Here is a 23,207-nt window from a genome sequence, read left to right as displayed (position 1 = left end):
TAACCCGGGTCCGCCAATCCAAAAAGGTACTGCGTTCAATTCCCAGACTATGTAACGACCGAGTTGTGAAAGTCATACCTTTTCAACGCCAACCACGACTTCACCAAACTCCTCACACACCAAACACTTCTGGTACCTGGAAAAATAATAACAATCATTAAAGTTGTCACAATAGCAAAAAAATGCTAATAAGACGGTAAATACATTTTTATTTACAGTTTCAGTTATCTGGCATGAATAAAACGTTCCGTAGCACATTTTTGGTATTAAGCACAAACAAGCCAAAGTGTCATCTCCCATCTGGACTAAGCCCCGGATGTGCTGCCATCCTAAATCCGCCCCTGCTGGGTGCAGATGCTGCTGAAGTGCAAACAGCAAACCTTCCAGCCACACTTGCTCTCTCTATCTATCTATCTATCTATCTCTCTCTCGCTCGCTCTCTCGCTCCCTTTCTTGGCCAAGAAATGTAGACGACACGGAAAGGATGTGGTAAAGCAGACGTAGATCGTATCGCTGTATGACTTTCCCACGACTATGCGTTGTTTTGCAAGGATTTTGCTATTGTTGTTGTGCCTGCTTGTAATCGGGGACTGTCGGAGACAGAAAAGCCGGAAAAAACGATGGCCGACAGAGAATCACACGTTGGGCACGTAAGTGTGGAAAGTTCATTCACATTTTTTTATTTATTTATTTATTTATTTTTTTAAAAGAAAAAACACAAATATTTACCTCATTAATAAGATATATAATCAGTATAATTACACTCTTGTGTTGGGAATTTGGTGATTTTTGAGTTCTATTACTTAAATACGGGGCGGAGTCTATGTAGCAAATGTCCCTCAAGTCGGGACACGTGCATAGATTATATAATTATTTTTATTTTCTATAATAAAATCAATTTAATTTATATTATGTATCATATTTTTTTTAATAAAAATGCAATTATATTCAAATATTTTAATTTATTCGTTTGTATGTAATTAACTTTTTTGTATAATACATATATAAATATAATGTGTACATACAGTATTATTTTTATTTTCTATAATCAAATCAATTTAATTTATATTATGTATCATATTTATTTTTAAATAAAAAATTGTAACATTGCAGTTATATTCAAATATTTTAATTTATTAGTTTGTATGTAATAAACTTTTTTGTATAATACATATATAAATATGTGTACATACAGTATTATTTTTATTTTCTATAATCAAATACAGTATTTTTATTTTCTATAATCAAATCAATGTAATTTATATTATGTATCATTTATTTTTAAATAAAAAATGGTAACATTGCAATTATATTCAAATATTTTAATTTATTCGTTTGTATGTAATAATTTTTTTTGTATAATACATATATAAATATAATGTGTACATACAGTATTATTTTTATTTTCTATAATCAAATCAAATACAGTATTATTTTTATTTTCTATAATCAAATCAATTTAATTTATATTATGTATCATGTTTATTTTTAAATAAAAAAATGGTAACATTGCAGTTATATTCAAATATTTTAATTTATTAGTTTGTATGTAATAAACTTTTTTGTATAATACATATATAAATATAATGTGTACATACAGTATTATTTTTATTTTCTATAATCAAATCAAATACAGTATTTTTATTTTCTATAATCAAATCAATTTAATTTATATTATGTATCATATTTATTTTTAAATAAAAAAATGGTAACATTGCAATTATATTCAAATATTTTAATTTATTAGTTTGTATGTAATAAACTTTTTTGTATAATACATATATAAATATAATGTGTACATACAGCATTATTTTTATTTTCTATAATCAAATCAAATACAGTATTATTTTTATTTTCTATAATCAAATCAATGTAATTTATATTATGTATCATATTTATTTTTAAATAAAAAAATGGTAACATTGCAATTATATTCAAATATTTTAATTTATTCGTTTGTATGTAATAAACTTTTTTGTATAATACATATATAAATATAATGTGTACATACAGTATTATACTGTCAAAAATGCATTATACAATTTAATTAGTAATATTACCATTTTTAATGTTAGATATGTATCAAGTTGAATACACATTTGAATATAATTTATTTACATTATATATAATTTTAGTATATATTAGTTATTTTTCATGAATATATATTTTCATTATGAATTTATATTTTACATTATAATACATTATTGTATATTTTATTTAATGTTTGACACAATATAAAAGTAATTATAAATACTGTATAATTAATGTATTTTGTTAGTTGATTAATTATTGAACGCTACTTTTTTCTTCATGTGTGTATATCAGAGATGAGTCAGAGATATGGGACTATAGCAGACCCCCCCGGCAACACGGAATCCGAGTAAACACTGAAATCCCTCCTGTCTGCTTTGTCAGTCCAAAGTCAAAGAAAGCCGCAGATGGAACCAAAACCAGGAGGCTGAAGAACGCCCACCTTCTCCAAATCGACGATCACGACTTCACCATGAGACCCGCCTTTGCAGGTACGGTTTTTTTTCATCGTCTTGTTATCGTCATTGGCAATTGAACGGGGAAAGCAAAAACTTCTACGTCAAGCTAGCAGGAGGGTTTGGAGGCTTTGGAACGAGCCAATAATGTCAATAGTTGACATTTCCATATCTTCTACTCGCGCATTTTCGTTATCGGGGTGGTCGGCGTGGAACGTACCCCCCGTGAAACGCTACTGTATTCAGGTCAATATGGTATTTTTGCAGCTGGCACTGAAAGTTTAGCGTGGCACGTGATGCGTGCCATATGGCGGGAGGAAGTGTAGGCACTACACTAACTCTGCTAACAGCTGCTACGAGTGAGGCACGAGTTAAGCCTGGAACACGCGTCCAAAAATAATCAGGCTGATTTGGAGCCCGAGTCCCCTCTTTTGTGTAACGTCACCGAAGATTATCTCCACCAATCACTTTGTGGTGGGAGGTGATTCCCTTCGCTCTGCGTGGAAAAGCATGTTCGATGGAAATAACACAACTTTCAGAAAATGTCCTGTTAGCATACATAGCTTGCTAACAAAATGCTAACTGGAAGTCATCCGTCTATGATGTCATTAGCGGATGACTCATTATTTTTAGGGCTTGAGTACCGACCAGTATTGTAATCGTAATGTTTATTATTATTATTATTATTATTATGGCTCGAGCACTGACCAGTGCGAAAGCCCTATTGTAATCGTAATGTTTATTATTATTATTATTATTATTATTATTATGGCTCGAGCACTGACCAGTGCGAAAGCCCTATTGTAATCGTAATGTTTATTATTATTATTATTATTATGGCTCTAGCACTGACCAGTGCAAAAGCCCTATTGTAATCGTAATGTTTATTATTATTATTATTATTATTATTATTAGGGCTCTAGCACTGACCAGTGCGAAAGCCCTATTGTAATCGTAATGTTTATTATTATTACTATTATTATTATTATTATTATGGCTCTAGAACTGACCAGTGCAAAAGCCCTATTGTAATCGTAATGTTTATTATTATTATTCTCCACCGATGGTCGCCTTCTTTACCACCTTCTTTATCAAAATAGAAGCAAAAATCTGTTTTTTGGCTGTTTGGAACGGATGGATTGGATTTACATTAATTATTATGGACAAAATAGATTCAGTTAGCATACATTTTGGTTAAGAGTCAGACCTCCTGGAATAGATTAATGATGCTAACGAAGGTTCTACTGTACCTTCCTCCAACGGCAGACAATAGTGATTTACAGAGAACTAAACCAAGAACTAAATACTGGGCTTGTGGGAAAGAGCTACTACCCGAGTACGCTACGAGTCGCTGTGACATTCATCTTTTGAATCCAATGTGTCTTCAGGTCCAGCCGTTCCTGTCGGCGTGGATGTTCAGGTGGAGAGTTTGGACAGCATATCAGAAGTAGATATGGTGAGTGGTTGGCAGATCATTTAGAAATATATATTTTTATTAACCTGGGCATGTGTTTGTGGTTTATGTTTTCAGGGACTTTCAGGGATTAATCGAAGCATCGAAAAACTATTTTCTAGGGACTAATCAGGGACTTTCAGGGATTAATCGATGCATCGAAAAAGTTTTTTCTAGATTAATCAATTACAGAAACTATCGTTTAACCCAGCCCTAATGCGAACCGTTTTTTTCATTTTGTCGAGCCAAATTTGCTGTGTTTTCCACGGGGCTCATACATTTGTACAAAAGCAGTTAGAGTAACAGTTGCACTAACTATGAACCCCGTCAATGAGTTTAAATCCAATAAAGCTAGCATTAAACGGATGGAGTGTTTTTATAACGGGATAAACGACAGGATAAATGTAGAAACTCAGCAGGGGTTTCAATGGTATCACCCCTTGAATAGATTTGTTAGACAGACAGATGTCCGTGTCTTTGCAACAAGACAAACAAAAGTGAAATAAACGCTGCTGGCCGCCGTGACGGCATAAGAAGGAAGCTTAAAAGATTGGATTACGGGGAATCATTTCAGATGTTGTCATTGAACGGCTGTTTTTCGGAAAGATCGCCAGAATTAAAGTTTTGTTTTGCTCCATGTTGAGTAACGTAATTAAAGCCTCCATCTGTTGTGTTAGCATAAGCGGAATGTAAAAACCCGCCATCCTGATGTTACGTAAGCTCAGTAGGCACAGCAGACAGAGATCGCTTGATGTGACACAGGACGACTGTTAATCTCTCCTGATGACATTATCTCATGTCTTAAAGCTGCGGCGTACACCGGCTGGATTACATTTTGGTATCGATCCAATAATTTGTTGTTCGTGATTAAAAACAAAACGGAAAAAAAAGCGGATATAGTTTAGGCAAATTTTTTTTTTTTCATCAACTTGCGAACATTAGCGCTGCAAATAACGATTATTATTATTATTATTATTGAGACCCTATAAAATGTCTAAATCAATACGACACCCATAAATATGAACAAAAACTATATTATATTGAGAATAATTACAGTTTTAGTTATGTCCTCCGAGCATGGAAAAAAGAACATTCCTTCAAATAATATGGAACCTCAGTTAGCTTATGCCAAGTTAGCATGTTAGCAATTTTTTTTTAGCCAAAATGTCGCTACGGCTTGTGTACATTTTCAGGTAACTGATAATAAAACGCTCATCTTGTCGTGGAACTGTATTTTTTTTTTTTTTTTTTTAATCACAAAACGTGTGTTTTAGCTTGCTAATACATGCAAATAGAAAGCAGACGTCATCGCCGTCACATCTATGATGTCATCAGCGGTTGACTTTGTAGTTCTTAGCTCGCTAACACAGTTAGGCCGCAGTTGGACAGTAAACAATTCTAAATCCATAGTATTGGCGAATTAAAAAAAGGGATAAATTAAGATTTTAGGTTAATTTTAGATGTTGACAAAGACACGAGATCAACACGGACACCACCTTTGTGTTTTGCCATGACTTATTTCGTGAATTCAACAGTCTCTCTCAACTTCGCTAACATTTGCAACCTTATTTAGATACATTTTGGGTTCTTTTGCAGCCGTGATCAAAATAAAAAGTAGAAGCTGAAGGTGAGAAACGATTGAATTCATGAAACGACTCATGGCAAAACAATCACGGACACGCTTTGTTGGCTTCAATCTTCTGTTATTATTTTTTTCCCAGGACTTCACTATGACCCTGTATCTGCGTCACTACTGGAAGGATGAGAGGTTGGCCTTCCCCAGTTCCACCAACAAGAGCATGACCTTTGACGGACGCCTGGTCAAGAAAATCTGGGTGCCTGACGTGTTCTTTGTCCACTCCAAGAGATCTTTCATTCATGACACCACCACTGAGAACATCATGCTGAGGGTCTTCCCTGATGGTCACGTCCTCTACAGTCTGAGGTGACGACAGGATGGCTTATTTTATATTATGATGTCGACTGTATCGGCTAATATTAGGGGTGGAAGAAAATATCATTTCGGCGATTTGTCATTCCATGATACTGTATCGATATTAAAAAGTATGATATGGATATTTTTAGGTATTTATCATAGACTGTATATGGTATTTATTCAAGTGCAGACACAGCAAAGGTTCATTTCTGATTGGAATTGAAACCTCCGATGGTTAGGTGGCAGCACTTACATAGTCAATGTAGGGGTGTCCAAAGTGTGGCCGAGGGCCATTTGCTGTAAAAATAGCGACGGAGTTAGCGAAAGCCGATAGGCATTGCTGTACCGCTCATTTCGTCAAAATAAAATAAACTTAGTATGAACTTTTACATCCTTTTTACAATTTTTTTACAAATAATGTTTAATCTTAATGCTATTTTGTCTCTTGCATTATGACTTTAATATGAACTTTTATTGTCATTTTTTTATATGATGACTTTATTCTCATAAGATTTGATGTAATTTGAATTTTGACACTTTTCCCCAACTTAATATTCCAAAAATTGCAACTTTTTCTTAGTTTTTCCCCTCATATTTTCCTTATATACATAAATCTGCGAGTCCACTTAGCGAGACACCATGAGGACCTGCCGCTAGCAAGCAATGCTAATGTCCTTTTGTATACTACAATGTTATTTCATATTTACAGGACTCTAGTAATGTTAAAAAGCATAATTAGAAAGTCATAAACAGGTTTCCTATGCTCTAACTACCAACATATTCAATTTATTAATATTGAATCCTACTTGGTGGAAATTCACTTATCACTGTCAATTAACCGCGCTAACCAAGGGACGACTGTACTTATTTGTCTTAAGAGTAATTAATACCATCCAACATGATTCCCCACTCCCATGAAAAATGTATGTTTCCCATTCTGCAGGGTTACAGTGACGGCCGCGTGCAACATGGATTTCAGTCGTTTTCCGTTGGATTCCCAGACATGCTCCCTGGAGCTGGAGAGCTGTAAGTATTCATGGAGTGACTTGCAATTCTCTAGCAAAACGCCAGGGGGCAGTGTTTTTCTTCCTGATTGAGCTTACTTTGGTAAGTGAAAAAAATAACATTAAAAAAAACTTATTAGGAAAGCAGGAAGTGAACAAACGTAACAGTTACTGATTGTAAAAGTACCAGATGGAGGGGTAGGATTTAATAAGCTTTGCTTCTTCCTACTCCTTTTGGACATGTGGAACTGGGAACTGATGATGGGGTGCACTCAATTGTCATCTGATGCATGTTCAAATGAAATAAAACCATTACCATTACCAATCTTGTTGACTAGCGGTTTGGCTAGTAGTAGTAGTAGTAGTACTGAACAAAAGGTCAATGAGCGAGTACAGCAGCCGTGCTTATTACGACGTTGTATGTTATGTAAGATATTATGTGTTTGTAATCCAATTGCCGTTACTGGAATGGCTAGCATCCAAAGTGTTGTGTTTTTGCAGATGCTTACACAGATGAAGACCTGATGCTGTACTGGAAAAGCGGCGACGAGTCCCTGAGTACCGACGACAGGATTTCTCTGTCTCAGTTCCTCATCCAGAAGTTTCACACAACGTCCAGATTAGCGTTCTACAGCAGCACAGGTACCCCGAAGAACAAGATGGGAACATGTGATCAGATCCAGGGTTATAGCATCTGTGTTTAAAAAAAAAAGAATGCTAACATTTTGTTTACTCACTCTGTCCCCAGGCTGGTACAACCGCCTGTACATCAACTTCACATTGCGGCGTTACATCTTCTTTTTCCTGCTGCAGACGTACTTCCCCGCCACGCTCATGGTCATGCTGTCCTGGGTGTCCTTCTGGATCGACCGCAGGGCCGTCCCTGCTCGGGTGTCATTAGGTATGTTGTCAAACAAATCAAGAATAAAGAAAATCAATCAATCAGTAATAAATAAATATAATAATAATAAAACGGCAAATAATAAAAACTTAAGAAACCATATATAGTTGGTGGGTAGACAAATTATTTTTTTCAGATTAAAATTAAAGCATTATTAGAGCCCTGCAGACATGACAAAACACAACTATAGTCACATTTATACTCTTTTTATTTACAACATATTGCGCAACTGCAGGGTCTTGAGACACATGCTAACTCGCAAACCAGAGAGCTAGCGACCTAAACGGTAGCCTCCAAGTTATTTCCTTTAAACTTAAAAAAAGCCAAAAACTTACCACTTCCACACGGATAAGGAGGATAACTATTAACAGTTATTTAACCTTTAACATGAACATTAATTAAAACGTAATAATTTTTTCTGGGTACATGATATCATACAGCATCCATATCAAACTTGCGCGGGCCGCACCGACATTAAACTTTCATATCAAGGCGGGGGGCCTCAAACTGGTGTCCTGCCGGCCACATTTGGCCCGCGGGCCGCGTGTTTGAGACCCCTGACTTACACAAATGAAGTCATGCATACTCTTAAAAGCTCTTAAAAAAAAAGTTCTGACTTAATTATGTCAAGTTCATTTAACATGTTCCATTTTTGAGTGCTTTTAATATGTTTTGACTAAATTGAGCTATGACTATATTAAGTAATATTAACGTAAAAACAACTTAAGACACTGTAAATCCGAATGCTCAAAATTATTAAATTCAGTTATTTTCAGTTGATTTAACTTGTCATTTTTGATTAATATGAACTTTTTGCGGGCGGCACGGTGGTCGAGTGGTTTGCGCGCAGACTGTATTCTTGAGACATAATTTAATTTATTTGTTTTTTATGTTTTTTTAAATTATTCTAGAATACGGTGTGGGAGTAAATAAATGGACAGGATTAGAAACGACTAGATCGGGTGGTAGGACGGATACGAGCATGACATGGGCTGAAGTTCCACTATTTTGCCATCCATCTTAGGTATAACCACGGTGCTGACCATGTCCACCATCATCACCGGAGTCAATGCGTCCATGCCCAGGGTGTCCTACATCAAAGCGGTGGACATTTACCTCTGGGTCAGTTTTGTCTTTGTCTTCCTGTCCGTCCTTCAATATGCTGCCGTTAACTACCTGACAACCGTACGAGACGGCAAGGACCGCAAGCTCCGGGAATCGGCTCAAGAACAGGTACAGAGAGGCACTCTCTGGAATTTTCCGTACGATTTGGATCTTAATATTAACGGTCCCGTTCCAGACACTCCCCTGCACCTGCGGCATGCCCCACGCAAAGACAATGATGATGGACGGGACGTATAGCGACGCCAACAGCCTGGCAGGCTACACCAGGGCCTCCATGGCGGTTGAGGACGCAGAAGACAAACACGAGCAGATGATGGTGCATCTCTCCCTGGATGAGTCCACGCTAAGCAAGCGGAAGAGCGTCCGCAGTTTCCGGATAATCCAAAACACCCACACCATCGACACGTACTCTCGCATCATCTTCCCCGGCGCCTACACCCTATTTAACCTCATATACTGGTGTGTGTACTGCTGAGAGACTGGATCTTCCGTATACGATATCTAGAGCAGATATTTGTTCCCATTTACTGTATGACCGGTGAACAATATGGAGTCGTCGCTAATAATCGACTGGACTGTTTGTTGGAGTTTCTTGAGGAAAAAAAATGAATAAGAAAAAATAAAATTGCTTGTGGGATCGTCCAATTTCGTTGATACTTGGATATCGATACTTGGATAGGCCCGCCCAGGGATCACACATATTTGTGGGTCCAGCCAAAATGGCAGCGGGGTGTGTCTTTTAAAAGAATTACATCTTTCATTAATATTTCATCTTTATGTTGATAAAATTGTATTTTTATTATATAATAAATTATTATTTTTTAAAAATAATATTACATTATTCTCATAAAATGATTACTTTTTCTTGTTAATTTTTTTTTAAATAACATTAATTAATAAAAATAAATAATTAAATTGAAAATTAAAAAATATTAATTTAAATTAAAATCTTTACAAAAATATCCATTTCATTTTTCAACCCTGGTTTGAATGGAAATTCATGGAGAAACATACCTCCAAGAGACTGAGGCCTCCTTGGCCTGGACCCCCCCGACATCCTGACCTCGCTTTGGGTGGTTGCGTGGTTGAGCGTCACATGTTCAGCCTTCTGTAGTTGTGTTTGTCCCCCTTTTAGCCTTCATCATGCTCCGTTTGCCTCCTCCACCAGATGAGCACATGGTCCATCTGGCACTCGACGCCTTCCAGGCCCTTCCTTCCAGGATGCTCCACGTGGTTTCTGGGAATGTTGGGGGTTCTGAACATAGAACGGTTCCAGCAGTATCAGCCGAAGGGCGTTAAAAAGGGAAGGTTCTGGCACCTCCAAGTTACTAACGGCGTTATTGTTTTGCAGTATTGGCAGGTATGATGATCTTCACAGAGAGGAGAAACATAGCACATTATTATTATTATTATGCACGGTTCCTCACCAGGGTCAGGCAAGAGGCCTTCTACACCCTGCATGGTCACTGGTAAATGGCAGGGCACATATAGACAAAACATTGACATGCACACATATGTATGTGCATATATATATATATATATATACATACATACACGTATTTATATATACACTCACAAATATGTATACATATATACACACATACATACATAGTATATATATACACACACTATAGTACATTTGTATATTACTTCATTTAGCCACTTTTGTTTGAAAAATAACTAACATTTGCTTAAATATGAATATACGCTTTCACTAATAACCAAACTATCATGTGTTCCATAAATCATGCCGAGTGAAGCGGTGAAAGTACACGGTTACGTTAAGTAGTCACTGTGCTGTGATGTAATGTTTTATTGCTTTTGGTCACGAATACTGTAGAATGTATTTTAATACAGAGTAGAAATATGGCAGATCTAGCTGTAAACACAACTACAATGGTCCAAATTAAATAATAATAATAAAAAAAAAACACAAGAAAAGCAACATTAAATATGCGTATGGAATCGGTACTACCACTAGAATAGCATCTAAAAGAGCAAAAAAATATTTACATGGCAAACTGAAAGGTCCTCGGGGTTGCTGCTAATACTGGCGAGTTGGCTAACAAGTTAGCATGGCGTCACCGTGCTAACCTCACGACTGACATGTAAAGCCTCAACAGGAGAAAAACTCACTGAGGAGGCAGTAACAGCAAGACTACGAGAGACTGCCACTAAAAGCTAATCATGCGCTGGAAGACATGTTCATCATCATTATTGGCCTACAAATTGGGAATGGAGTGGGCGGAGCTACAGGACTGCAAGTGAACCGGAGGCTCTAAATCAAATCAAGTACACCAAGGAATTATATATATATATATATATAAAAAAAAAACTCAAGTCAAACACGACACATCTATAAAATTCCTACAGGAATGAGTCCTGAGAAAGGTGTGGTTGCACAGTACAGCTTATTTCCATCCCATCCTTCACAATATATATCATCACATTATAACAATCATTGAAAACAAGCCAAAATTGTGTTTAAAAATATCAATACACTCCTGATCAAAATGTAAACATTTTTTAAGAATTTATATTTTGAGCTGTTGGACCTAAAGGAGGCTCTTTGGGTGAGAGGCGGGGTACACCCTGGACTGGTGGCCAGCCAATCACAGGGCACATATAGACAAACAACCATTCACACTCACATTCATACCTATGGACAATTTGGAGTGGCTAATTAACCTAGCATGTTTTTGGAACGTGGGAGGAAACCCACGCGTGCACGAGGGGAGAACTCCACACAGAGATGGCAGAGGATGGAATTGAACTCAGGTCTCCTAGCTGTGTGGCCTGTGCGCTAACCACTCATGCGCTGTGCAGCCGTCTTGCAAACTTAACCCCTACAATGATTTCATTGACAAAGTGAGGTTTGTTGTAATTCATATTAATGAAACACATAATATTATGGAGGAGACCCGGGTTCAATTCCAACCTCGGCATGTTCTCCCCGTGCATGCGTGGGTTTTCTCCGGGTACTCCGCTTTCCTCCCACATTCCAAAAACATGCTAGGTTAATTAGCCACTCCAAATTGTCCATAGGTATGAATGTGAGTGTGAATGGTTGTTTGTCTATATGTGCCCTGTGATTGGCTGGCCACCAGTCCAGGGTGTACCCCGCCTCTCCTTAGGATCCAACAGTGCAAAATGTCAATTCTTGCAATTTTTCAACTGATTTTAACATTTGGATGAGGAGCGTGTTGTGTTGGAGCTAAAAAAAAATAAAAATAAAAAAAAACACAAGTGGTTTCATTCCACCCTAAGTATAAAAAGAAATGTGTATGTACAAAAATATACATCCTTAATGTCCAATTCTTCTTTCATTCTCTTGCATTAAGAAGTCTCATGAGGCCAACAAAAGTCCTTATTGGTTCCTATGTAAAACTTGAAATGCACGGCGGTACGTCCACAATCAAGCGTTCCAATTCTTCTTGGTTTTGAAAAGCGAATCATTAAAAACTTTCGCGGAGATCACTCACGAGTGTCCAGCCCCGAGCTCCTCAGTAGACACGCGGGATGATTCGGTAGCGCACCGTTCGGCAGTACTCGTCCCAGGCCGAGCCGTACTTCCTCCTGCACTCGCTCATGTCGCGGGAGTCCCGGTGCACCAGCAGGATGATGAAGTAGATCATGTAATACCACGGCAGCAGATGACTGAATCCTGCGCATGGACCACAACAACGTTTTGAAGCAAACAACCGCCGTCTTGTTTACTCGGCGTACCGTACCGTAACGTATACGAGAGTAGCGCTGTACTTGTACGCGTCCCGTGGCAAATGGACTCACCACAGGGTAGAGACCAGGCCAGAGCCATGATGAGGTCTCCAAGATAGTTGGGGTGACGGACCACCCCCCACCAGCCGGACACCAGAAGACTCTTCCCGGTTGCCGTTGGGATGGTCTTCAGGTCTGGAGGGAAACGCAAAAGAAAAGCGATGCCAATGTTGCATGCTAGAATGCCCGCAAGGCATGCTGGGAAGCTCATGTGCGCACTCCAGTGGTGTCTAGGATCTAGTCGATTACCGGATTCATCGATACAACAATCTTAAGATCACGTAATCAACTAAAAACAATAGTGGCTACTTTCAGCCCCATTGTACCGGTTTCGAACACCCCCCTGTAATAAATTTAATATATTTAATAAATAATATTTGGGTTAAAGAGCCCTCTTTACACAAAACAAATAGAAATGCTTCCTGAGCCACATCAGGAACCTGACACACAACAACGTACGCGACAGTTTGGGGTCTGACGGGCTTCTCCTGAAGGTGTTTTTCTCAGAGTTGGATTTCCGGAAGATGTAGAAGCCAACGACTGAAAAAGAGAAAAGCAAAATGTAGGAACGTGCGAGTTAGGAAATTCTGTAAAAACGTCAACAATATTGATTTTGCTCACGTTTCAGCAAGACGATGGCGGCCACAGCTGGGAGGCTGAGTGCATTCGGGTGGCTAACCAGGTAATAGGCCTGCAGGGTGTACGTAAAAGGGACCCACACCAGATCTCCGAAGGCCAGCATGAAGCCGAAGCCATCGTGCATCAGGTCCATGGTGGTCAGGATGGCCTCCTGAGAAGTTGTGGTTTCAGTAGTCAGTTTGTGGAAATCAGAAGATAAGAACGTGGCTTCTGTTGTACCTCGTTCCAGAGGCCGTCCACCACATAGAGAAGCTGGAAGACGTTGACCAGTATCATGGCGTAGGATGGAGAGGCCAGACCCTGTTGCTTCATCTCGGCCAGTGCAAGTGCAAAGTTGATCAAGCACTAAAAAAAAAAAAAAAATACATCCACAATCATCAGGACACAAAGGACACACAATTCAGAGTGGCCGTGGATTCAACCTTTAGGATGACTAAATGATGCTCTCTATGAGGCTCAAGTTTAGTATTGCAGTTATGGGGGTCCCAGACCATGTTGATGTTTCTGACCAAACTAACTAAATGGTCACACACACACGCCAGTACATGAAATATTTACTCTAATATCTCAATATTTACTCGCAAAAGCTGACCATTCCATTCCAGCCTGGAGCGCCAAACTCAAATATTTATGAGTGTAATATCTAATAGTACAGTCAGGTCTCGGTTTTCAAACTCCTCAGTTTTCATTTTTAGTAATGGTTTTATTTCATTTCAACATGCATCAGATTACAATTGAATGCATCCCATAACCAGTTCCCAGTTCCACATGTCCAAAAGGAGTAGGAAGAAGCAAAGCTTATTAAATCCTACCCCTCCATCTGGTACTTTTACAATCAGTAACTGTTACATTTGTTCACTTCCTGCTTTCCATAATACAGTTTAAGGTTTTTTTTTAATATAATGCACCTCGTAGCGAAGTAGGAGGTGATATGAGTTTCAATGTAGTTTGACAGTTCGGTGTTGCAAATGAATCTTAGCTAATGCACGTTTTGGGCCAACAGGGGGCGCCAACTATTGTCCTAGGACAGGGGTGGGCAAATATTTTGACTCGTGGGCCGCATTGAGTTAACAAAATTGTCCAGGGGGCCAGAACATGTATTTAACACACACATTTTCCTTGAATGATTTGTCTAATTGTAGCTGTATGTTCTCATGTGGCTTTTTTCAGGAGCACTTTAAACATCAAACTATGTCACTAAATTTTACATTAAAAAAAAAAAAAATGACTAAATAAGACATGTTGCCAGTTTGTATGTTAAAAGTTGAAATACTGAAAAAGCAACTGGCGGGCCGGATTCAAACACTTGGTGGGCCGCATGTGGCCCCCGGGCCGTAGTTTGCCCACCCCTGTCCTAGGATGATGACTGTTTTGGCCACCTTGACACCTGCACAAATTTTGCCTCTGCATTGTTGTGCAGTTTGGGGTGGAACTGTGTGATGTATATCAGGGCTTCTCATTGGTCATTAGGTTGCAACCCACTTTCATTTTAGTCATTTTTAAAATGTAATTTATTTTTGACGCTTTGTCACTTTTATTTTTTATATTATTATTATTTTCTTGAATACTGTTATTGAAGTCAAATTGAAGAGACGCGTGATTTTAAGCACTGCTTTATGATTTTGCACCAAATGCTGGAAAAGACTGTATGCACTCACCCAGCCAATCAATCCCGGACGCATCTCACAGAAGAATTTCAAATCAAAGTTTTTGATGCGGGGGTTGAGCTCATGTCCCTTGAAGAAGTCATAAACCACATTACCTGGAAAGATACACGCAGGGAAGTGAGCAGATAATCCCGTAGGATGCAAAGCAACATCTGCAAGCTTTTCTTCTTCTTCTTCTTCTTGCCCTTACCAGAGCTTCCCCCAAGTGCCAGCTGGTCCGGGGCGGCATAGAGAGACCTGACATACAGGTAGACGCTGAGCAGGACGGAGATGAGGAAGGTGGCTGCGGAGAGTTGTAAGAAGTGGCTGTGGATGTAGGTGAGGTCAACGCCCTGATTGACTGCAGCTGCAACCACTGCAGCACTCGTTACGATGGCAAAGAAACCTGAATGGGCACACAAAAGATGACTTCAATTTCTAGCCCTCCAACAAAATAAAAACACAGTAACACAAATATGACAGCACTTTATGTAGTATTTTCACATAGAAATGATTGTAATGGAATGGCTTGTAATAAGAAGAGAACCAAACCATTGATTAGGTCCTGTAGTGGCCAATAACTAAAGGACTTGTTCTTAGTCGGTTGAAACTCCATCCACGCCACGGGAACCTCAAGCCACATTTCTGAGTAACTGTCGTACTGCACAACCATAAAATAGTGTCACATGGAAAAGCTCACCATTGGTTCTGTACTTGAGCCTCTCGCCGGACCTCAGCGGCATGCCCTCGCTCAGCTGGAAGGACAGAGGGAGCAGAGAATTAACGGCTTCGCTCACCATGGGAGGAAATAGTAGTCATTTTTTTTAATTTTTATCTTCTAGGTCAGGGGTCAGCAACCTGCGGCTCCAGAGCCGCATGTGGCTCTTCAGCCTCTTTGTTGTGGCTCCCTTTGCAATGTTTAAATATTTTTTAACACCCGAGTGGGGAAAATGCATGTGTTTGTAATGAGTTTAAAAAAATCCAACTTTGTGTGAGACCATGAATGCATCCTGACTGAGTTCTGACAGCAGACAGGATGCTATTCAGTTCTCTCTCACACAAGTAAACATGAAGGAAAATAAGTAATACTTTACCATGGGCTGCACGGCGTTCGAGTGGTTAGCGTGCAGGCCTCACAACTAGAAGACCCGAGTTCAATTCCACCCTGTGTTTGCATGTTCTCCCCGTGCATGTGTGGGTTTTTTTCCGGGTACTCCGGTTTCCTCCCATATTCCAAAAACATGCTAGGTTAATTAGCCACTCCAAATTGTCCATAGGTATGAATGTGAGTGTGAATGGTTGTTTGTCTATATGTGCCCTGTGATTGGCTGGCCACCACTGAATGGTGAAGTAATACTTTCCCAGAACTACTTGATAATTCCAAAAAGATCATTAAAAAAAAAACTGGTGCATGGGAACTTGTTTGCGCCAGAGTAAACAAATCAGGTAAGTTTACTGTACTTTACACATATATTTATGTAAGTTTATCTCCAATACTAGCAAGAGTACTCCAACTCGTCTTTTGTTATCTGAACTACTTTGATACTCCCTAATTGTTTTAAACATATGTTTTGCGGCTCCAGGTTATTTTTCTTTAGTGTGCAAGAGGGTAAAATGGCTCTTTTCATAGTAAAGGTTGCCGACCACTGTTCTAGGTGTATAAAAGCTTCATTGAAGATAAACAAAGGGATACTGTATCCCTTGCTGCCATTTCATTACTTTACCCTGGCCTGTAATCTAATTCCTGGACCCCGAAAGGGAGTCATAAAGTCATGTGCACGTTCACGTGCCTTTCAAGAACGACGGAATGTACCAATTTGGAGCAGCGCAGTTCTATGCTGCCGGTATTGGTTGTCCGTACCGCACACGTCTGCCTACTCACCTTTCCCACGGGCAGGATGTAGAGGATGGCCTGGAATAAGATCCACAGTACAACAAAGCCCAGGGCCTGCGCATCCCAGAAAGCTTCAAGGGGAGGCACAGGGGGAGGGAAGTTGGCCAAGCTGGGGTCCTTTAAATTAACTTGGAGAACCACGAAGAGAACCCAGGACGGCAGGAAGAGCAGCCAGAAGTACGCTCCTGAAGGGAGAGGAAACACTTACACTAAACTTCTGGTCCACAGTTTGAGATCCCTGGTGTGGTGTGACTACGGTAATGCTTATCTGGCAACCTACCGATCTTGCCGCCAAAGTCCAGCGTGCTGGACACCATTGGTGTGGGTGCAGGAACCACGTTGGCATCCTCCTTCTTCTCCTCAAGTCTGGCCTCGTCCTTCCTGCGCCGTAGATTGTAGCGGCCAACGTTCCTCTCAGGCTCCGAATCCCTCTTTGTCTCAGATTTCTTAAGATAAAAGCAACGTTTGTTCATCATTTAAGAAGCTGATCTAAAAAGTTGACCCGCAGACTTAATTTTATAGAACTTGCTACATTGATTTGCCCTAAAAACACACAAAAAAAAGTCCCACTGTGCAGTGAGCCACTCTTCTCTAATGTTGACTGGAAAGATGTATTTGTTCTCCATCTGACATTTTCCTTTGACTTCACACTTTCCAAGTTTGTGGAATATACCAAGATACGTATCGTAGGGGTGAACGAGGTTGGTTGTCTTACTCATATCTAAGGATCGGCAGATATATCGGGCCGATACGCACATGGGTCATTATATTGACAATTTATATTTACAATCAGTAACTGTAACATTTGTTCACTTCCTGCTTTCCGTAATACAAAATATTTTTTATTAACATTTTTTCATGTAAATTGAGGGAGCAAAAGCAAAATTGGCCATCGGCTAAGGGTGATGGAAAAAAAAAATCGGTATTGGCATCCGCCCCGAAAAAAATCCTATCGGTCGATCCCTACTCATATCTCAAGAGCTCACGTAGATGGTCCTCTCTGGGGTAATGACTATTGAAAGAGGTGCTGTAAATGTAAAGAGTTCTCCCCGATGTGCTATTGAGCCCTAGTAACTTATCACCCAGCCGTAGTGGCTCTCTAAGCTGGAAGCACTCGGCCCCCACTAACATGCATGCCTCATGACATTCCATTAGCTCTGCCTTACCTCAAAGCCCATTCACAGGCAGGAAAGCAGCCATGGGGAACAGAGCTTTGGGTGATCATACTGTCTGGACTGATGCTATAAGAAGGAAGTTCCTTCTCATGTCATTCATGCCCCCCCCCCACATTGTGTTTACGAGGTGGAGAGGGCAAGTAAGCAGAACAGAACATCAGAACATAAGCCAAGGCAACTCACCTCATTTGCTTTAGTAGCCGTATTGTTCTCCTCTTTCTTTTCATGCTTATTGTTGCTGTTGTTCTCAATAGCCTTTGGAGGTTGCCATCAAAACCAGTGGAGTGAAAGTGATGGAGATGGACAGGGACAAAGAGAACGAGAATGTAACACAGAACAAAATAGTTGACTATTTTTCATGATTGACAGAATTGTTCATTCCCACGATGAGAGCATGTGGACTTCTGAGCCGAACCCCATGTGACAAGAGAGCCAAGAAGCCAGCTGGACTGCTCACCAGAGGAACGAGTCGGACTTCAACCATGTCCTTCAATTTTGTTTCCTTGCGCGACGACGGTGCGCTCTCGGTTATCGCTGCGGCAGCGGCGGCCGCCGCCGCGCGCGAGGAGGAGCGGCGTGTGGTTCTCGCCGGGGAACGCGAGCGGCTGCGGCGGCGGCCCGGTGATTGGGAGCGAGAACGAGAGCGGGCACGGAGCTGGAAGCCGGAAGAACTCTGGTTGGAGAAAGGAAAGAGATGAGAGTGGCATTGTTGACATAGAAATGCTGGAGTCTCATTGCAAGCCATGATTAATGATGGTTATTCCACAAAAACAGCGTGATCCTACCCTGATGTCCTGTTCCTTGAGCTCCAGTTCTGTTCCATCCTTGTAGATGACCGTGTAGAGCTGACTCGTGGCATCAAAACCCAACACCTTGACCTCATAGTACAGGTTGCTACCCGGCCAGCGGCCCATCACGATGTCCCCTTTCTGGTACTTTACACCTGGCATTGTCTTCCACCTAACATGCACAGATAATAACCAAGACAAAATATGTGACATATTTAAACCAAGGGTGTCCAAAGAGCGGCCTGGGGGCAATTCGCAGACTGTGGCTTTTTTTTTGGACCTGTAGTACATTGTAAAAATTAATTCATCAACAAAAAATAAAGAGAAATACTTCTACACCACTATGTACATCTGTGTAATACTTGGTTTTTATATTCAGTATAAGTACTCCAGACTCAATTCACTGTGCAATATTAAGGCTCTGAATGCAATATTAAGTTCTATGTGAAGTATTTCTATAATGCCTCATATTAATTCACTAGCAAGATCTCAGTGTATAGACTGATGTCATATATTTCATCTGATTTCATATTATCTGCAGACTATTTGTATATAACTCTGGGTAAAATTGTTGATTTGTTAATACTTGGGTTGTTTATATTGTTTATTTTTATGTTGTACTTGTACTTTTGTACTTGTACCGCTTAACTGATTCTGTACTCTTGCTGCTGTGCAATGCAAATTTCCTACTGAGACGAATAAAGGCATATCATATCTTATATATATATATATATATATACACACACACACACATATATATATATATATACATATACACATACATACATGCATATTCACATAACACATATACACATATATATATGTATATTTTGGATGATATATCGGTTATCACTATAATGGATACCGGTGCTTTTCAGCCACCAATACCGGTTTCCGCATCAGCCCCCAAAATCCCATATGGGTCTGGTTCTGTGTGTCATAAAGAGGTACACATCCTGAGATTCCAGACACAGACGCCAACTAAGTGGCGAGTTAGACAGCAGCCTATAATCTACACGGGCAACAGCGTTGTCGGTCTGCATAATGGAGGTGGGCCCGGGCAAGGTCAGCCATTATGGAACACGTGTGTGAGCAGGGAGGCTCAGCGAGTAGAAAGCCACTGTGCTAATGCAGAACTGCTGACGGGTCTGTCGCTGCTAGGTTTAACCAGAGCCACGTGTCATTCAAGTAAGGCCAATCCAGGCACTTCTGGACAACAATTGTTTACACTATAGCTGTCAGTTGTGGTATCCAGTAGGAATACAGTAGAATATATGAGTGAAATCACGCAATCAGGTTCTCAGCAGTTCTCTTTGAACAAAAAAAATTTAAATTTGTGGGAAATTTGACTGTGGTCTCGACTCCTGTGAGGGTTTTGACTTTGTATTCTTTCTAGTGGTTCTATCAAAACCACCACATTATAGTTATTCTAGGACTTATTCAACTGCCAATGTCATTTTGGGAGAATTAGCTGCCACTGAACAAAACCGCTTTCACCTGATCTGACATGAGGAGTTTTTCTCTTTCCGAAAGCAATGGTATCCATGGAAAGGAATATTCCAATCGCGTGTCTACATGCGCCGCTATAATCAACCAGAATAGTCAATGGGGCATGCCCAGTAAAACGTAAACACCAACATCACGTGATACCGACTTCCTCCAGTTTTTCTTTCACTTGTTGGAATAACTCCATAATGCCAGTTTTTCCTTCGTCCAGTCTTGGAATTTAGTTTGAATCAAAAACAAACTTTCCGCAGCAGTCCAATGCCGATTGCTCGCCTCCATTTTTTTTTTTAATGGAAGAACGTCTGGATCTGCGTGTTACGTCATATCTCAGCATTCGCTGAAAGAACGCACCCGGGAACAGGAAAAGATAAAGTTCCATCTTGCTAATATTTTATAATTAAGCTCGGCACATGTTTTATATAAATATGTATTTTCTTTTTTTAATAAAACTGTACTTGTGAATGGCGTATAGAAGGGTTTAGATTCTGTTCCACAGATGGCGCTAATGCACACCAAAGCTGCTTGCCAACCGCCAATAAACAACAGAAGAAGAAGAACACCAAAAGATACCTCAATCGGATTGGGGAAAGGAATATTCCACCCCTGGGAATCCCATTATATGTTCATTCGGATTGGCACTTTTCTTTGGGAATGAGGTGTATACAAAGGTTACATTCTTTCCGTTTGAGCAAATAACCCGAATGGAATTGGAATATTTAGGTCCATGTAAACGTGGCTACTGCTGATTTATCGCAAATACTCACTGACACGTTGGCTTGCCAGGATGACTGAATCAGGCAGGGGGACTCAAACATGCAAAAACCACGGTAAAAATTCCGAGAATTACAGGACACACCCAAAAGTTGGTGCTTGTGATCCGCTCCTGTGCATACGGGATGTCAGGGATGGACCAGGAATGCACAGTTTCCCATGGGATCAGTCAGTGCTAAAGATGGATCGTCAGTGTGTGTGTGTGTGTGTGTGAGTGAGTTGGAAGAGGGGGCTTTAAACACACCACGCTCAATCTGGTATGCAGGGCCCCTTTGAAACGCACCATGTGAATCACATCAAAACAGTCTTTACTACTCGGGATGCATACCGGAACTAAGGAAAAGTAACTCTCTGCATCACAACACTTCCTCATTATCCATCACTAAGAAACCGGTGCATTCAAAAACACCGGATTTATGAGCATCAACACAAACAGGAGGCTCCATTAACTTCATTTTACTCAAACACCATTGAAAATGAAGTCTTAACATCGCTACAATTTAAATGAATCATCAATTTCAGCTTATATTGTATGGAATGGATGAACTTAAAGTACTTTTCGCCCACAACTTATGAATTCTATTTTTGTTAAACCATACAATGTGTGTTTCGAATTTATTTGGCACCGGAATCTGATAAAATACAAAAGATAACAAATCCCAATTGTTACCATAGCAACTATTTAAGCGTCTTTTATGTACTTTGGAGTTTTTTTTTTTTACTAAACATAATCGATACTAATTCGATCATAAAACGACCCCAAAACACATCATAAACGGTATCGTACACAACTCACAGAAGACGACACAGTTTGCTACGTTAAGCCCGGGAAGGATCCCACATTTCAACATGATAAAAGTATTAATAAGATGTAGTATATTAATGACATGTACCTGTTATATCACACTGGTTGGCAGGCAAAAAAAAAAAAAGCTGAAAAAATGTTGACTTCTTGTTAAAAAAAAAAAACAAACAGTCAGCCTTGTCGTGTTTCTTTAACGTTAGCTTGGCTAGCATAGATCAGCTACGAGTGACAGAAAGGAGGGAAAACGTCATGCATTCAAATGGCGCTGGAGCAAAACAACAAAAGCGTTGTGCAGAGTACCCGGCCATGAGTGAGCAAAGCAAAACAACATCCCCGCTTTTTTCCCCCACACTTTACAACCGAGCTAAGCACCAAGCACCAGTCAATGCTACCGTCGGCGGTTTAGCTATGTCTTACTTAGTCGACTCTGCGGTCGCCGTCTAATTCCTGATCTTCGTGCTGGGTGTTGTGTACGTACGTTAACGCAGCGGTGACGTTATAAAGTTGAGACAAACGCAACGACGGAGCGCCGAACAGACACGCATTACGAGGCCATTGCCCAGCCACACACACAAAAAAAACGGCAAATAAACTATTAATTCGAGGCTTCAGTGAAACTAAAGGACACAAGTGAAAGCTCCAGGAAATAGTCCCACTCTCCACCTTTAGCTAGGTTCAGCTAAAGCAGCAAACTCTGAACAAAGACAAACAGGAAACGTTTTTTTACATCCCACATATGTGCGTGGGTGTCCCTGTACTTACCCAAATTATACGGTAAATCGAACCTGGGGTAAAAACGGATTAAAAACTCCTCGCAGCAAAGTTTGGACTTAAATTAATCTTAATATTTACAAAAAAGCCACTCCGACAGCGTCTGACGTAGCCGTGTTATCGCCCGCCTTCTCTTCAAAATACTGGTGCCTTTGGAAGGCGCGAAGGTCTCTCATTGGCCAGTTGGGCGTCATTTCAAACCGTTCTGTGATCTGATTGGTTGTCACTTACTTTTTAAGCGTAGAGAGGCGCGGGTGCTGTAATATCTCGACACTGAACTGAATGACAGGGATAGGCGATGCTGTAAAGTAAACAGTATGCAGCACTATAGTAGCTACATTAGACATTATATTAATGTATTAATATATTCTTAATATTCTCAACATTTTTTCATTTATTTTCCAATTATTATTTTTTAATGATTTTATTATATTTTTATATATTTTTATTTGTTTAATATAACTTCTTCCGCAACTTAATTTTCCGAATTTTTAAATATTTAAAGTTTATGCTTCAAAATTACACCTCAT

General features: G+C 39.7%; 2 protein-coding genes across 5 annotated transcripts; one reads left to right on the top strand and one right to left on the bottom strand.

The window, feature by feature from the left end:
- Positions 1 to 363: 363 nt before the first annotated feature.
- On the top strand, positions 364 to 9,558 carry LOC131127990 (gamma-aminobutyric acid receptor subunit rho-2-like). 2 transcript variants are annotated; one of them, XM_058070438.2, is made up of 9 exons: positions 364 to 650; positions 2,326 to 2,522; positions 3,875 to 3,942; positions 5,661 to 5,884; positions 6,819 to 6,901; positions 7,381 to 7,521; positions 7,628 to 7,780; positions 8,805 to 9,013; positions 9,081 to 9,558. In XM_058070438.2, exons 1-9 carry the CDS (start codon positions 535 to 537, stop codon positions 9,378 to 9,380), a joined length of 1,491 nt encoding a protein of 496 aa, XP_057926421.2. In that variant the 5' UTR covers positions 364 to 534; the 3' UTR covers positions 9,381 to 9,558. The 2 variants fall into 2 exon arrangements, with proteins under 2 accessions (XP_057926421.2, XP_057926431.2); XM_058070448.2 differs by having other exon boundaries at positions 366 to 650; positions 2,416 to 2,522; positions 9,081 to 9,557.
- A 1,963-nt stretch (positions 9,559 to 11,521) lies between these two features.
- lbr (lamin B receptor) lies at positions 11,522 to 22,815 on the bottom strand. Of its 3 annotated transcripts, none has more exons than XM_058090898.2 (14): positions 22,669 to 22,815; positions 18,822 to 18,996; positions 18,494 to 18,709; positions 18,220 to 18,291; positions 17,142 to 17,307; positions 16,850 to 17,046; positions 15,668 to 15,722; positions 15,179 to 15,373; positions 14,980 to 15,083; positions 13,541 to 13,666; positions 13,304 to 13,472; positions 13,142 to 13,222; positions 12,695 to 12,817; positions 11,522 to 12,569 (listed from the first exon to the last, which is right to left on the bottom strand). In XM_058090898.2, the coding sequence occupies exons 2-14, from the start codon at positions 18,984 to 18,986 to the stop codon at positions 12,409 to 12,411; spliced, it is 1,830 nt and encodes a 609-aa protein (XP_057946881.2). In that variant the 5' UTR covers positions 18,987 to 18,996; positions 22,669 to 22,815; the 3' UTR covers positions 11,522 to 12,408. The 3 variants fall into 3 exon arrangements, with proteins under 3 accessions (XP_057946881.2, XP_057946903.2, XP_057946894.2); XM_058090920.2 differs by lacking the exon at positions 22,669 to 22,815 and adding an exon at positions 22,324 to 22,431; XM_058090911.2 differs by lacking the exon at positions 22,669 to 22,815 and adding an exon at positions 21,995 to 22,306.
- Positions 22,816 to 23,207: the final 392 nt, after the last annotated feature.

This window comes from Doryrhamphus excisus, linkage group LG11 (genome assembly GCF_037039965.1).
Source record: "Doryrhamphus excisus strain RoL-2023G ecotype Guam linkage group LG11, RoL_Dexc_Guam_v1.1, whole genome shotgun sequence".
Taxonomy (NCBI): Eukaryota; Metazoa; Chordata; class Actinopteri; order Syngnathiformes; family Syngnathidae; genus Doryrhamphus; species Doryrhamphus excisus.
This window is presented reverse-complemented; position numbering and strand designations above follow the sequence as displayed.

Bases quoted from the DNA above. Each gene is read 5' to 3' on its own strand.
- LOC131127990 (XM_058070438.2), top strand. From the start codon at position 535: ATGCGTTGTTTTGCAAGGATTTTGCTATTGTTGTTGTGCCTGCTTGTA. The intron at 2,523-3,874 runs GTACGGTTTTTT...ATGTGTCTTCAG, and splicing joins CATGAGACCCGCCTTTGCAG to GTCCAGCCGTTCCTGTCGGC. The intron at 6,902-7,380 runs GTAAGTATTCAT...GTGTTTTTGCAG, and splicing joins CTCCCTGGAGCTGGAGAGCT to ATGCTTACACAGATGAAGAC.
- lbr (XM_058090898.2), bottom strand. From the start codon at position 18,986: ATGCCAGGTGTAAAGTACCAGAAAGGGGACATCGTGATGGGCCGCTGG. The intron at 17,047-17,141 runs GTAGGTTGCCAG...CTCTCCCTTCAG, and splicing joins GGACTTTGGCGGCAAGATCG to GAGCGTACTTCTGGCTGCTC. The intron at 12,570-12,694 runs GTGAGTCCATTT...GTCCATGCGCAG, and splicing joins GGCCTGGTCTCTACCCTGTG to GATTCAGTCATCTGCTGCCG.